At 37.1% G+C, this 14933-nt stretch overlaps 1 protein-coding gene across 2 annotated transcripts in view; it reads right to left on the bottom strand.

Annotated features, from left to right (window-relative positions):
- The window catches only part of CDH8 (cadherin 8), a 447802-nt gene that overhangs the window by 142074 nt on the left and 290795 nt on the right, over positions 1 to 14933 (bottom strand). For both annotated transcript variants that reach the window (XM_006143789.2, XM_006143790.3), the window contains exon 8: positions 5284 to 5420. In XM_006143789.2, the coding sequence (XP_006143851.1) occupies positions 5284 to 5420 (137 nt within the window). The remainder of the gene's footprint in view (positions 1 to 5283; positions 5421 to 14933) is intronic.

Raw genomic sequence — 14933 nt, 5'->3', positions numbered from 1 at the left:
CAGACACACACACACACACACACACACACACACACACAGCATGATTTTCAGGCTGCCAGGTCCAGGCCTTGAACCACTGTCTGTCACATGGGAGTCCAGTGCCTTATCCACCATGCCACCTGCTGGCCCAGTATTGTCTAATTTTAATAGACATTTTATTTTCTCAGAGGAAGAAGGAAGAAGGACAGAAATTGTGGAAAGTGGATTCCTGAATATATCCCTAAAGATTCTGATTCTGTAGGTCTTAGAAGCCAAGACTGTATTTTTTGTTTGAAAATTATGTGGTCATCATTGAAAGAAAAAAATAATAATCCTCCACATTGTATTATATTGTGTTCCTCTATCCTCTGTTTCTCAGTTTCCAGACCTCTAAAATGGGAATAGAACTCCTGTATGCAAAGTTCCAAAGTCACTCTGTCTGTTAGGCAATTCTCCTATCCTCAGTGATTAGCAGGGGGTCTGATCTAATAATGTGTGTTGTTTTTTTCCTTCTGACACACCCTCATCTCTGCCTAGTCTTCTGTTTTGCATAGAAAAACAACTTCATTAGCTTGCTTCAGGAAATGTACAAGATCAGAAGCTCAAATTGAGCAGAAGAGTGAAGTGGAAAGATCTAAGTGAGGCTTTTGTAAAAGGTGTTTAAGAACACGTATTCTGCAGTTAAATAACAAGAATCAAACCCTTGCTGTCTACAAAACCTTGGGCAAGTTACTTAACCTGTGTCTGAGTTTCCTCGTCTGAAAAATGCTTACAATAATAATGCCTACTATCAAAGAGTGTTATGAGAATTAAGTGCATTGCAGGGCTTACATAATATTTTTCAGTGTTTATTTTATGTTATGAAGGGCACAGGAGAGAAGGAAAGAGAGAAAATTATGCATGCTTGACAGGGATGTGCTGTTGTGATTCTCTGACCCAGCCTTCCAGTTAGCCAGGCTTACAGGTACATACCACCCCACTCCACCTATTAAGATTGGTTCTGGAACTTTCTATGTAGCCTTGAACCACCACAGCTGGGCCATCAGTATCTATTTTAATGTGTCATCTAACTGTGTACTAAATCTTTAACATGATGGCAAACAGCAGCCAGGCACTGCAGTTCCGTGGCCACATGGGATGGGGCTGCTACCAGCCATGATACTTAGCCACAGAGATGCACTCCGCAAGCTATTCTCTCATCAGCACATGAGGATCTAATTGCCAGCTCAAGTGATAAGACGCCCCTATTGAGGGTGGTGGCAGGTTAGGTCTATTACCACTGAAATTCTAGGGAAAAAAAAAAAAACACAGTGGGGCTGGCAGGTGGCATGGTGGTTGGGGGCACTGGACTCCTACATGGCCAATCATGGTTCAAGTCCTGGACCTGGTGGCTTGCTTTCTCACTTTCTCTTTATTTCTCTTTGCCCCTCTCTGGTCAAATTAAAACAAACAAATAAGTAAGTAAATAAATAAGCTTAAATAAAAATAATTCTTAAAAAAAAAAAAAAACAGTGGAGCATCTAGGCCTTGTTAAAGTAATTCTAACACAAGAGGATAAAGAATGGCATCTTCATTCCCATTAAGAGATAACAGATGGAATTGCCTAAAATCCATTTCTGAGCTTAATTTCATCTTTTGTCTAATGGCATTGCATTCTGAGAGTAATTTTAAATTGTGCTTCCTGAAATAAATATTTCTTTATCATTATTAGACCTCCCCCTATAGGATTCTGTTTTCCTGGGTGCTTTTCAATATTCATTTGAGACAAATACAATAATAAATCTCCCTTTAATATTTTTCCCCCAAGACTTGGTCTATGGCTTTGAAAGATTAACATCATGTGACAGACTAAATAATCAAGCCAAATCAAAACAAATTTCGATGCTACTTTCACATTTATTACAATTTTTCTTTTCTTTTTTTTTTTTTTTTAGAGTTTTTTGCTATAGGGTGTGTGCACTCGCCAGATAGAGAGAGACAGAGAGACAGAAAGTGAGAAATCACCCCCCAGGGGGGATGGCCACACCGCAATCCCTTCTCCTCCATTCTCCTCTCGGGATCTTGGGCATGCACGCACACGCACCTGGCATGAGTTTAAGCCTCCGGGTCCGGGACACACACCGGGCTCAACTACGTGGGAGTCCTGCAACATAGCCATTACACTAACTGCTGGTTCCTATTACAATTTTGCTTAAGTTCTCTGTGATGTTTCTACTTCCTTTCATAATTTAGAAGATTGCCTAATTGTACATTTCAAGTTTCTAGATTTATGCCCACCAAAACTGTCATTGTACAGTTAAAATTTAAAGTTTTTGTTTGTATTTTCATCCTTTTTGGTTCTAAGAAAGTTATACATCAATTTTTTTAAAAATTAGATTAATCTATAAGTTGATATTTCACCATTTTTAAAAATATTTAACCTAAATTAAGCTTGTTCTTGGTCAAAATATGGCTACACAGTTTGTTTAGATTTCAATTTCTCAATTAATAAAAGCCAAAAAAACAAAACAAAAAAGGCAATAGCACCTATTAATTTTTAAAATTTTGTAATTTATTCATTTATTTTAATTTGACCAGCGAAAGAGACACACAGAGAGAGGAGGGGGAGAATGAGAAAGCAAGTCACCAGGTCCAGGACTCGAACCATGGTCAGCCATGTGGAAGTGGCCAGCGCCTTAACTACCATGCTACCTGCTGGTCCCCAACGCGCCCATTAATTTTTATAGAATAATGTATTTTGGGGTTATATATTTAAAATCATACAAGGTCCATGGAAAGCCAAAGGCTATGATTCGGGCAGAGGTACTCTGTGTTTATTCTCCATCTAGAACCAACTGCATACCTGAATCTGGAACATGCTTTAGTCAGGGCTCCGAAAACACCAAGAAAATTGTATCCGGTCTACTGATGCTGTTTTTTAGAAATAGTTTGGTTATACTTTATTTTTAATAATAGTTCCACTTTTATATGATAGTAACTATTTTACTGATATACATGAAGGCCTAATATTTCATACTTTTCATAAAGTTTTTTAAATATAATCACACGTTCATTGAAGGAAGTTCATTGAATTTTTTCATGCTGTAGGAACGGCCTGAGTTCCCAGCACTCGTCATCTTCTTCCTTACCACTATGCCTTCTGAATATCTATGTTATTTCAGCAGATTCCAAATCACCCTTTCATTGCAGGTACTTCCAGGTGTCACTGGATGAAAAACTTTAAGAGGAACAGGATTTTTGTCTACTATATCCCTGGTCACAGTATAAGTGCTTGGGAACTAGTGAAGACTCAATAAATACTGAATAAATGAGCGAATTAATGTCTTTTGACACAATTTGGTACCTTTCTCGCCCTGAAGTGAACAGCTCATTGCCTAGAGCACCTGCTTTTATAACTGTCTTCCCCACTTGTCTGTAATTCCTTACAAATGACGTTTTTTGTTTCTAGATTGTCCTGAAATGTTTTTTAAGCATCTGCTCTCTGTCTTCAATTATTTTTCCCCCTAGAATGGAGTATATGATTGTTTATAATTAGGACAACACTGGTGAATATTTAAGTAAATGTATCCATCTCATACAAAAAAAAAGGAGTGAAGATTAACTCAACTAGGTTATATTTAATATATGAGAATATTCTTTTAAAAATAATTACCTTCAACAGACTTTAAAGAAAATTGGGGTTCTTTCAAGCTTTTTTACAACGCCTTAAACCAATCTTAAAAAGGTACAATTTTCCTCAGTGGCTGCAGATGATCATGAGGCTTCAACATTGTAAATTATGAAAATTTCATAATTTCATGCCAGTATCCTTCTAAATAAAGTTAACACTTTAAATAAACCCAAATCAAAAATGGTATGGTCTGTTCACTTTTTTCTCTTCATGTCACAACGGAACCCAGAGTCACACAGTTAAAAAGAAAACAGTACTCTTTAAGCTAGGAAAAACAATGACGTTTCCAAGGCGCTGTCTCTAAAACCAGTGCTTGGTTGGGTGTAACGTCGTATCAACCTGACTGTGTGCTTGTTGCCTGCACTCAAGATTGCTGTAAGAAACAGACATTCCTCACTCTAGAATTTTCACTCTTTACACCAGCCCCTTTTACAAGGTTCCATGGGGAACATTTTCCTCACATCTCAGAATGGGGAAAAAATATGCCCCTCCTGAAGGCATGAACTGCACTTCTTCGTACAAATGAATCATTTACCTCCAAGATGTTCCCCATGTTTTCACATTAGCTGCCACAGATCCTAGACTGAATTTCAGAGAACACATCCTATAATTATTTTCATCTACATTTTCTATATGGGATATGTGCCCATGAATGTTTCTCACGGTGAATTCCTATTCAAATTGCTTTACCCTAGCTCCCTCAAGGATTTATTGTCTTGCTTAAATTTATATACAACTCTATGACTTTCCTAAGTTCTTTTCCGGAGAGAAGCTATTCAGATAATATGTAAAATTTATTTTACTTGGAAATAAAACAAATGTCATGTCCATTTTGCATGTTTTTGTATAATAAAAAAATTGTTGAGTCAGAGTTTAAGCTCTCAAAGGTAATATAGCACTAAATTTCACTATGTAACTATTGTTTAGAGACTCAATAGTTGTTTCATTAAGTAGAAAGAAATGATGCTCATTAAAAATTTACCAAAGACTAATGTTATTTTAACAACCCAGGACCTCATCCCCTATGAGAAAAGGTTAAAATTTAACATGCAATTTATGAAAATTTTATATCAAACTTATATTGAGGGTATAATTTTAAATTCTCCATAATTACTGTATAAAATACATTAAACTCTTGGAAAATATTATATATAACTTCATCTTCCAAAACTAATAGGCATCGACAGTGTAAAATTTCCTTCTGCATATTGCGCTTGTATGTGTGTATCTGTCTAGCTTAAATAAGTAAATGATTTCTGTCTATTGTACATGCTGTATGTATTAGTGACCACTTATTTAGAGTGTGCAGTTTTGAACTTTACTGTTTTGTCATCGATGCTGTTATATTAAATATTTTCTATAAATTTAAGATGCAAAAGAGTGTTTTCAATGGCTGAACAGAATACTCGCATAATAAGAATGTTTTCTTGCCACATATCTTACAACCTTTGGGTAATTTACTACAGTGTAAGTTATTTCATGTTGCGATGACACATTCAAAGGCTCCTTGGGAACAATAAAATAAGTTCCAAGGCCAACATATCTAACGGAACCAAGGAGCCCTCATTATGTGATCAATAGGCATAAATTGAACCTGGTCACACAGGAAGAGGTGAACAAATCCAGGCACTTACTGATTTCAGTCGCGATGATTGTTATGTTGTGCCACACGCTTAATTCTCTGTCAAGAGGTGTTGCCAGTGTTATCTTCCCATCATCCGCATTGATGTTGAACTGTCTCTCCAGGTCAGTGTGCCGGTCGATGGAAAACCTACAAAACAGATATATCTGTAATCTACTTCAATGTTTATGTGATCCATACGTTCCACAGCAGACCTTTAGTAATCCTTGGAGAGCTATTGTTGTGAAGTCCAATGAATTGAGAGACTCAGTGGCATCGTATGTGTGAAACAAAATGACTGAATGAGGCACCAGAAACTTAACAATTATTGTCCAAGGAGCAATTAGCGACGTGCGCTACACGGAGGTCATAAACTGCCATCGGTTTCAGTAGGTAGCATCTTCAAAAACGGATGCTGATGAAGAGTTAATTGGACAATCCATCACATTCAGTGGACAGCTTATGGTAATTAGCACTCACCACAAAATATCATATAAAACAATGAACGCAAGCCCAAAGCCGGATGGTGCTAAGCAGAATATTATTCATGATCGTTAAAGAAAATATGTTTTATTGAACTTGTATGTGACTGGATGACATTGATGGGGGCTTCCTTTAGTTTTTGTTGGTGGTGGTTTGTTTTGTTTTATTTTCATATTAAGAAATAAAAATATGTAAGCTTTCTATTCCTCTCAGTCCATAGAAATCTGAGGATTGTAGATTATCTATCTAGTAAGTGGTTTTTAAAAGTTAGAACACAAAGTTTAATGCATTTACAATACTACATTTTACTAAATTAAGAACTTCAAATGGCTATGTTAGTAGTTCCAATGAGAAATTTTTTAAGTAAAGTGTATTATATTGAATACATTTTACTTAAACAATACAAAGAATACTTGGAAAGATTAACCTATAAGTAAGCAGTGAAATTAACTTAAAACCGAATAAACAAACAAATAAGAGCCCAAAGAAGGGTGTATTCGCTCCTGTTCCAGGAAGGAAGATCGAAGAAAGTCCTCATGGTTGGAGTGATCTCCTAGCCATTACTAGTCATTAATCTCAAATCTGAAACTTGGAGCATGACTAGTTGGTACGAAGAATTTTTTTTAATACATGTTCTTTATAACATTTATTGTTTCTCATGTGACTGATAAAAATACTGTGCTATTAACAAGAAAATGAGAGAAAATTCCTTATAATCCTCTGTCTATAGTTTTAGATTGTCAATACGCAGATTTTGTTGCAATTATTATGTGTGTGTGTGTGTGCATCTATCCATTAGTATCTGTTTTTCCATGAAGATAAAGATAAAGAAAACTACGTATATGATACACACATACTCTCAACTTTTCTTTTTCATTAGAAAAGGTATGCATATTCTTTATAAAATACTAAAGCCAACCCCTACTCTCCAAAAAAGTATCTTCTTAAAATCTTTAAATCTTCCATAGCAAAAACAAGCATCATTAAAGAGTTTGGAACAATATTAAATAGTTCTTAATTTTCTTGACAATAGTTTATTGATAAATTATTTTCCCCCAAATGCCAAAATTATTGCCCAAATAAAATTGTAACAACTGATTTAGTAACGACTTAGCTGCAAATAAAACTATGACACTGACTTGTATCCACATACCAGGCATTTACAAACCATCCCCTTCCCCACTCCCCAGGATGATAGAGAAATTCAGAAAGGTTTTAAGAACCCAGAGGCAGGTATGGAATTAACAGTGCTTTCAACAAAATTCTGAGAATGAGGAACTGTAAAATATTTGAATTGACTGTATTATATATAGAAAGAAAACCAAAAGTCATTTTCCTGGGGAACAAGGATGGCTGATTAGACCAATGAGATTCAAAATTTAACTGTAAAATAGCTGAACAGACACGTGTTTTGCTTTAGATATCTTGAATGCTCTGATTCTTAAAAGAGCCAAGAAATGTCCAGTGGATTAATTATCACTTTCTGCATCATATTCATAAATTAACTTTGCAGGTATTTCTGGACCAAGTCATTTTATTATCTCACTGCTGATATTTCACACATTCACACATCAACCAATTTCCCAGAGGCCACCCACAGTAAAGGAGAATCATCTACCCACCAATACTCGTGACCCCCTAATCAGAAACACACTCCATGACTATTTGGTTGTGTCCAATAATTGTCTAGAACTTCTTTTTATTGTGGGAACAACAGCGGAATTTTAGAAGTTGGCATTTTGTTTTAATGTTGCCTGCTCAATCCCTAATTCAAATATGAGCTATGCAGATCTTAAATTTGGAGCAAGTTGTATCTCTATTATTTATGTATTGTTGTTTCTGGGATACTTAGTAAAATCATTGAGCCTCAATTTCTTTTCTGGCCATATATGAAGTACACACATTCTGGGAATGGTTGTAAAAACTAAGAAAAAAAGCATAAATCAGTCTCTGGTGCTTAGCAGGTGTTAAAGATTAGTATATTATCATCATCTTTTTCATCATTGTAACTGTTGTTATCTCTCCTAAAAATTTTTATAATGTTTTATTTACATATAATAGCTATAAATATAAATGAGATACAGTGTGTTTTTTAATTAGTAAAACCTAAACTGGGACCAGCAGACAGCTGAGTGACTACATCACTAAACTCCTACATGGTCTACCACAGTTCAAGTCCTGGATCCAGGCTTGAAATTCACACCAGGCACATGTGTTTGCATGCCTGAAATCCTGAGAGGAGACTAGAGGAGAAGGGATTGTGGCATGGCCATTCCCCCGGGTGGGGGGGGGTGTGTGTGTGGGTGCTGATTTCTTGCTTTCTGTCTCTCTCTGTGTCTCCAGCGAGCATGCATGCCCTACAGAAAAAAAAATCTCTCTCTTAAAACCTAAATAAACTTTCCAAATCAAAGAGTGGTAGGGAATGTCCATTTCTTAGTCTATAAATGGCAGAAAATTAGAAAAACATTTGCATGTTATTTAACTTCTAGAAGACTAACAAAGGCAGGGATATTTTTCTCATTTTAAAAATTCCAGTTCATGACAGACTTTATGGGATGAGTCATAAGAATTTATAAAATAGGTTATAAATACAACCCTTTAGTAAGATTGGAGGTAAGAGTGTCATAATATTACAAGATTATACAATAGAAGGAACTTGATGGAAAAGACAAATTCAGTTTAAAGTCTACCTCAACTATTTTGAGAAACTCCTTGTTGTCCCTGTCAAAATTTCACACATTTTATTGCCTATAGACTTTATGAAAATGGCTTTCAAGAATGGCTAAACAGCATGAGAATTCTGACTCAACATTATGGTCAAAAAGCTTGCATTAAATGTCAAATTTGTACCCAGAATAGCACTAGATGTTTTTGCTTCTTTCATCCTTTTTCCTTTGGTTTCTTATATAATTAATTTAAAAAATAAAATTCCTAAAGACTAGAACAGTTTAAGCAACATAACTGGTAAATAATAGAACTAGAATGTTCATGATTCATTCTGAAGTTCACTTGTAAACCAATTACAGAAAGTTCATTGTATTCATGCATAAAGTAGGGACAATAATAGTATCTGACTAACTGGATTGTTGTGAGGGTCAATGAGATAACAGGTGAGTTACACTTGGCCTACACCTATGCCTGTCACCGTGTATCAGTCCCTGTGAAAAGGACTCTCATGCTGCTTGTATGTAAATGACATCCTTGAACATTTATGTGTGTATTCAATTTTCTGAATCCAATACTTAAAAACTTGTGTGCTACGGTGTGAAGGGTTTTATGTCCCCTCCCAAAAGGTATATGCTGAAATCTGACTTTCTAAGGTGACAGTATTAAAACATAAGACCTCTGAGAGGTGATTAGAACATGAGGGGTCTGCTTTCACAAATAGGATTAGTTTCTTTACAAAGCAGACCCCTGGGATCTAGAAAGCCCCATTCCATCATGTGAGGACAGAGCAATAAATTGGCATTCTGCAACCCAGAAAAGCACCCTCACTAAAATCTGACTATGCTGGCACCCTGATCTCAGACTTCCAACTTACAGAAATGAAAGAAACACAAGTTGTTTTGCTTGTAAGTCACACAGTTTATGAGATGTTACAGTAGTCCAAAGGGACTAAAACATAGAGTCTAACAAGTAATTCTTTGTCTCATTTGGAAGACACTGATTTGAACATTATGGACATCTAAGTATGAAAATGCATCATCTTAGAAACGATGATTGGGACCAGTAGGTGCCATAGTGATTAAGGTGCCGGACTCCAACATTGCCAACCACGGTTCAAGTCCCAGACCTAAGTGGGTTGAAACATGCCAGGCATGTGTGTGTGTATGTCCAAAATCCTGAACGAAGAATGGAGAAGAGATTGTGGCATGGCCATCCCCCTCAGGAAATTATTTCTCACTTTCTGTCTCTATGTCTCTCTCTGTCTCTCTGGTGAGTGGACAAAAATCTATGGCAAAAATCTCTCTAAAAAAAGATGATTTACTAAATAAAATAGTTAAGAGTTTAGACCTCTCCTGGCTAAGCTGCAGTGGCAAATCACTAACACACTGTTCCACAATGCTGGAACGACTTAGAAGATTGAGGTTCTGGTTCCCGGGTCAAACGGTACATCCTGGGCAATGCCATGTTCCTGGTGGGAGGGTGATGACATGAGACTCTGTTGAGGGTGCCTTCCTTCCCTTTCACTCTCCCTCTATTTATCTAAGATGAAAGAAAGAAACACTTATGAATTGTTGGTTTTGTTTGTTTGTTTGGTACAGGACACTTGCACTTAATGAAGAGAGAAAGAGACAGAGAGAGAGAGTGAGAAATCACCCCCAGGGGAGAATGGCCATGCCACAATCCCTTCTCCTCAACTCTCCTTGTTTTGCACATACTCACATATCCAGTGTGTTTTTCAGGCTACCAGGGCTAAGACTCACACCGTACAGACAGCCATGTGGGATCCAACACCTTAATTTTCATACCACTGACTGGCCCAAGGTACATTTTTTTTAAAACAGACAAACAAAAAGGACCTCTCCAGAAAGCCAGAGAATAAAAATTTCCATTTGTCTTTTTTGTAGACCTCTGGGTAAACTTTCAAACCATTGCTTGAGAATATGGCCTAGAGTTATTTCTTCTTCGAGTACCAGTAGGAACCTCGGGATGGGCTCTTCACATAGTAATAATCTAATGACAAAGAACACAGGACCCAGTCTGACTGCTAGAGGTTCTAACTTGGCTTCATCACTGACGTGTGTGTGTGTGTGTGTGTGTGTGTGTGTGTGTGTGTGTGTGTGTGTGTGTGTGTGTGTGTGTGTGTGTGTGTGTGTGTGTGTGTGTGTGTGTGTGTGTGTGTGTGTGTGTGTGTGTGTGTGTGTGTGTGTGTGTGTGTGTGTGTGATTTAGACATCTGGTCACTCTCTTTGAGCCTTTGTGTCCTAGGCCATAAAAGGGGTTTAGAGCAACATTTGTGAGGCTTAAATGAGGTAAGATATACAAAGCACTTACTAAGGCCTGGCACCCCAAAAAAATCTTTCTTGAATATATATTTTTAAAATCTTTAATATTAGCATTACTTAAGGAGAAATGACAAGGTTTCTATAAATTGTTCTCTAGTCCCTTCTCAGGTCCAAGCCAGCACGCCTCTCACTCCTTGCTTCTCTGTCCCTAAACAGTTTGTGTTTTCATGTCAGTGGAAGATACTATGCAAGTGATTAAAAATAAAGCTGGGAAAGAGCTTTAGCCAGAGGTTGACACTTGTATTTCTGGTACCATTGTAAATACCTATTTCCCCACCAACATTTTGCAAAAATAAATGTTATTGTCTGTTTAAAACATGATACTATGAGATACCTAAAGATACATAGATACATACAGAAACAAATAGGTAGTACAATGGTTACTATAATGAAACAATTTGATGTGTCTCTCATCTCTATCTCTAATTCCTTTTTTTGTAACCAAAGCAGCTAAAAAATCTTATTTGTCAAAAATCTTTAATACAATTTAACTTTAATCTTCATGTTGCACATTAGATCTCTAAATTCATTCATATTTGCTACCTTGTATCCTTTGACCTATATCTCCTCATTTTCTCCCTCCACCATTGCTAACACTGTTTAGTATTTGCTATTTTGTATCCTTTGATCTGCATTTGGCTACTTTCTCCCTCTCCAGCTGTGATAACTTCTGCTTCATTCCCTATCTGGGTATTTGAGCTCTTTTATTTTTTGTTGTACATACAAGTGACATTGTGCAATGTATTTCTCTTTCTTTTTCTTTCTTTCTTTCTTTCTTTTTCTTGTTTTTTCTTTCTTTCTTTCTTTTTGTTTTGGCCTCTTATTTCACTTTTAACATCCTCCATATTCATTCATGTTCTGGCAAATGGCCAAATTTTCCTGTTTTTTTTTTTTTTGAGAGATTTTCACTGTAGGGCGCGTGTGCTCGCCAGACAGACAGAGAGAGACATAGAGATAGAAAGCGAGAAATCACCCCCCAGAGGGGATGGTCACGCCGCAATCCCTTCTCCTCCATTTTCCTCTCGGGATCTTGGGCACGCACGCACACGCGCCCGGCATGAGTTATAAGCCACCGGGTCCGGGACACGAATCGCAGTCGACTACGTGGGAGTCCAGCGACACAGCCATTACGCTAACTGCTGGTTCCCAAATTTTCCTGTTTTTTTAAGGCTGAATAATTTTCCATTGTTCAATGGAAACAGTTTACTCATTCATACATTGATGGATATCTAGGTATTTTCCTCAATTTCTAAGATATTGTGAGTTATGCTACAATGTACATGGGAATGTAAATGTCTTGATTTCATTTCTTTGGGTGTATACCCAGAAGAGAGACTGTTGGTCATATAGTAGTTCAGTTTGGGATTTCTTTAGGAATTTCCATGCTATTTTCTACCAATCTACATTCTATCAACAGTGTACAAGAATTCTCTTTTCTTCACACCCACATCATTTAGTCATTCCTACAGGTGTGAGGTGATGCCTGATAGTGGTTTTAATTCACATGCCTCTTAGGATTAGTGATGTCAAGCTCTACTTCACATACCTGTTGATCATTTTAATGTCTGCTCTAGAGAAATGTCTGTTGAGGTTCCTTGCCATTTTTAAATTGGATTATTTGTTATTTTTTATTTATTTGTGAGAATTTATTACAATTTTGGACTCCTTATCAGATATGTGCTTTGCAATTGTTTTTTCCAATTCAGAAGAAAAACATAGTCGAGGGCATCACATGTCCTAGTTAAGAATTATACTGTAAACCTATAGTAATCAAAACAACATGGTACTGGCATAAAAAAAATAATAAACATAAACTGATAGAACAGAATAGAGACCCAGAAACAAACTCATACACACAGAGACAACTAATTTTTGACCAGGTTCTCTCAACAGAAAAAGAAAGTCTCTTCAATAAACTATATTGGAAAAAATGAATTGGAATTGGACAGTTAAATTCTACATAACTCCAGGACCAGCAGTTGGCGTAATGACTATGTTGCTGGACTCCCATGTAGTTGACTGTGGTTCAAGTCCTGGACCCCAGGCGTGTGTGCCCAAGATCCCAAGAGCAGAATGGAGGAGAAGGGATTGTGGCCATCACCCCCAAGGGGGGGGGGATTCCTTGCTTTCTATCTCTCTGTCTTTCTCTGTCTTTCTGGCAAGTACACGTGCCCTATAGCAAAAATTTCTCTAAATAAATAAATAAATAATAATAAAAATTAACTCCAAAAGGACTTTAAAATCCCAAATGTGGGCCAGGCCAGTGGTAAAGGGAGTTGGATCCACAAAGCCAATGGCAGCTCAAATTCCAATCTCAATGGCTTTAAAAACATACTGGGTGCACAAGCATGCACAAACTCCTAAAGAGAAGGAGAAATGGAGAAAAAATTATTCTGACATTTGAGCTCCCATCCATTGGTAGGGTTCTTTCTCTCTCTCTTTCTCTCTGTCTCTCATAGCACACATACCCTTAGCAATTAAAAACAAAACTGGAATAACAGCAAATGGTGTAGCAGTTACATTACTAGACCCTCACACGGTCAACCGCAATTCCAGTCCCAGACCACCCAGTCACTTGAAACTCTCACAGGACATATGCGCATGCATGCCCAAGATCCCATAAGGAGAATGGAGGAGAAGGGATTGTAGCATGGCCATCCCCATGGGGGTTGATTTCTCACTTTCCTTCTCTCTCTCTCTCTCTCTCTCTCTCCCTCTCTCTCTCTCTCTCTCTCTCTCTCTTTCTCTCTCTCTCTCTCTCTCTCTCTCTCCCTCTCTCTCTCTCTCTCTCTCTCTCTCTTTCATGCCCTAACTCCAAATTTTTTTTTAAAGCATAAATCTCTCTATGTAAGACCAGAAACCATGAAAGTCTTAGAAAAGGACATAGGAGAAAGGCTTCTTGACATTAAATGTGGCAATAATTTTATTTTTGCTATCACAAAACTAAATTGCTCTACAAAAATAAATTCATGAGATTCTATCAAAACTAAATGTTCTTCACTACAAAGAAAGTATCCACCAACTTTTCTGACCGAAAGCTCTGTCCCATGAACTCAACATTGTAGGTTCAGAGATTTACTGGGCAGACTGAATTGTGCATTCATATTGAAAATTCTATGAAAATTTTATCATAGTTATAGGATTAATCACATTTTGAAAAATAGAAAGTGCATCATTTTTAGGAATATGCTCAGCAAATGCTGATTCCACACCCTACTATACCTCCACCAAGCCCATCTCTGACTGAAGATTCAGCCATCTTTTTGTCTGATCCTCTAAGCTGCCACCATTCACTCCATCATCTCAATGCCTCCTCCCCCTGTTCATTCAATTGCATAATACAGCTACGAATGCAGCAACAAAGGGCAATATTTAAACATGAACTTCTGATATATACTATTTCCTTAAGACAATTCACAGAAAATACTTTCAAATAAACACAAAGTAGGCTAAAATAAATCTGGAGTGACTTTAGAATCCATTGTACCATGTACATTCTCAGGACGACATGACTGGGTCTAGAAATCTCAGAAATAGACTATTTATTTCCTACTTTGCTAGAGGGCAGTCCCTGGAGAGAAACAGGGAAATGAGAAGACACCTCACTATGGGGATGGTCATGTTGCAATCCCCTCTCCTCCAACTCTTTATTCAAGATTTTGGGCACACCCTCATGCGCACACACACACACACACATACACTCAGCACGCTTCTCAAGCTAATGGCTCTGGACCTTGAACTGCACAGTCAGCCATCCTAACCACCATGCCACCAACTGATCTCTCAGAAGTAGATTCTTAAACCACTTCGTTTTCCTCTAATTCCCAATGTCCTAAATAGCACAGAAAGGTGAAATAAACAACCAGAAACACCAGAGAATCCTCAGTTAAATCTCACCTGGAAATCTCATTGAAACTATATACATCATCTTAATCATAAATGTTCATATATAACTAGTAGGAAATATCTATTTTATAGAGTAGTGCTTTGCAGTAAATGGATTGGTAAATGATTCATATTACATACTCAAATAAGTAAACAGAAATAATAAGCCAATTCTCTAAGTTGCAAGAGGTCTCTTCAAATCCAGATTAACTATGGAGATAAAAATAATTTGGAAAAGAAAAGACAAACAGGTTATAACTCTGATTTACATCCTTTAGTAGCTTAGG

The sequence above is a fragment of the Tupaia chinensis genome, unplaced genomic scaffold, assembly GCF_000334495.1.
Source record: "Tupaia chinensis unplaced genomic scaffold, TupChi_1.0 Scaffold000105_1, whole genome shotgun sequence".
In the NCBI taxonomy this organism is placed as follows: domain Eukaryota; kingdom Metazoa; phylum Chordata; class Mammalia; order Scandentia; family Tupaiidae; genus Tupaia; species Tupaia belangeri.
Note: the sequence above shows the minus strand (reverse complement) of the source record. Positions and strands in the feature narration are given on the sequence as shown.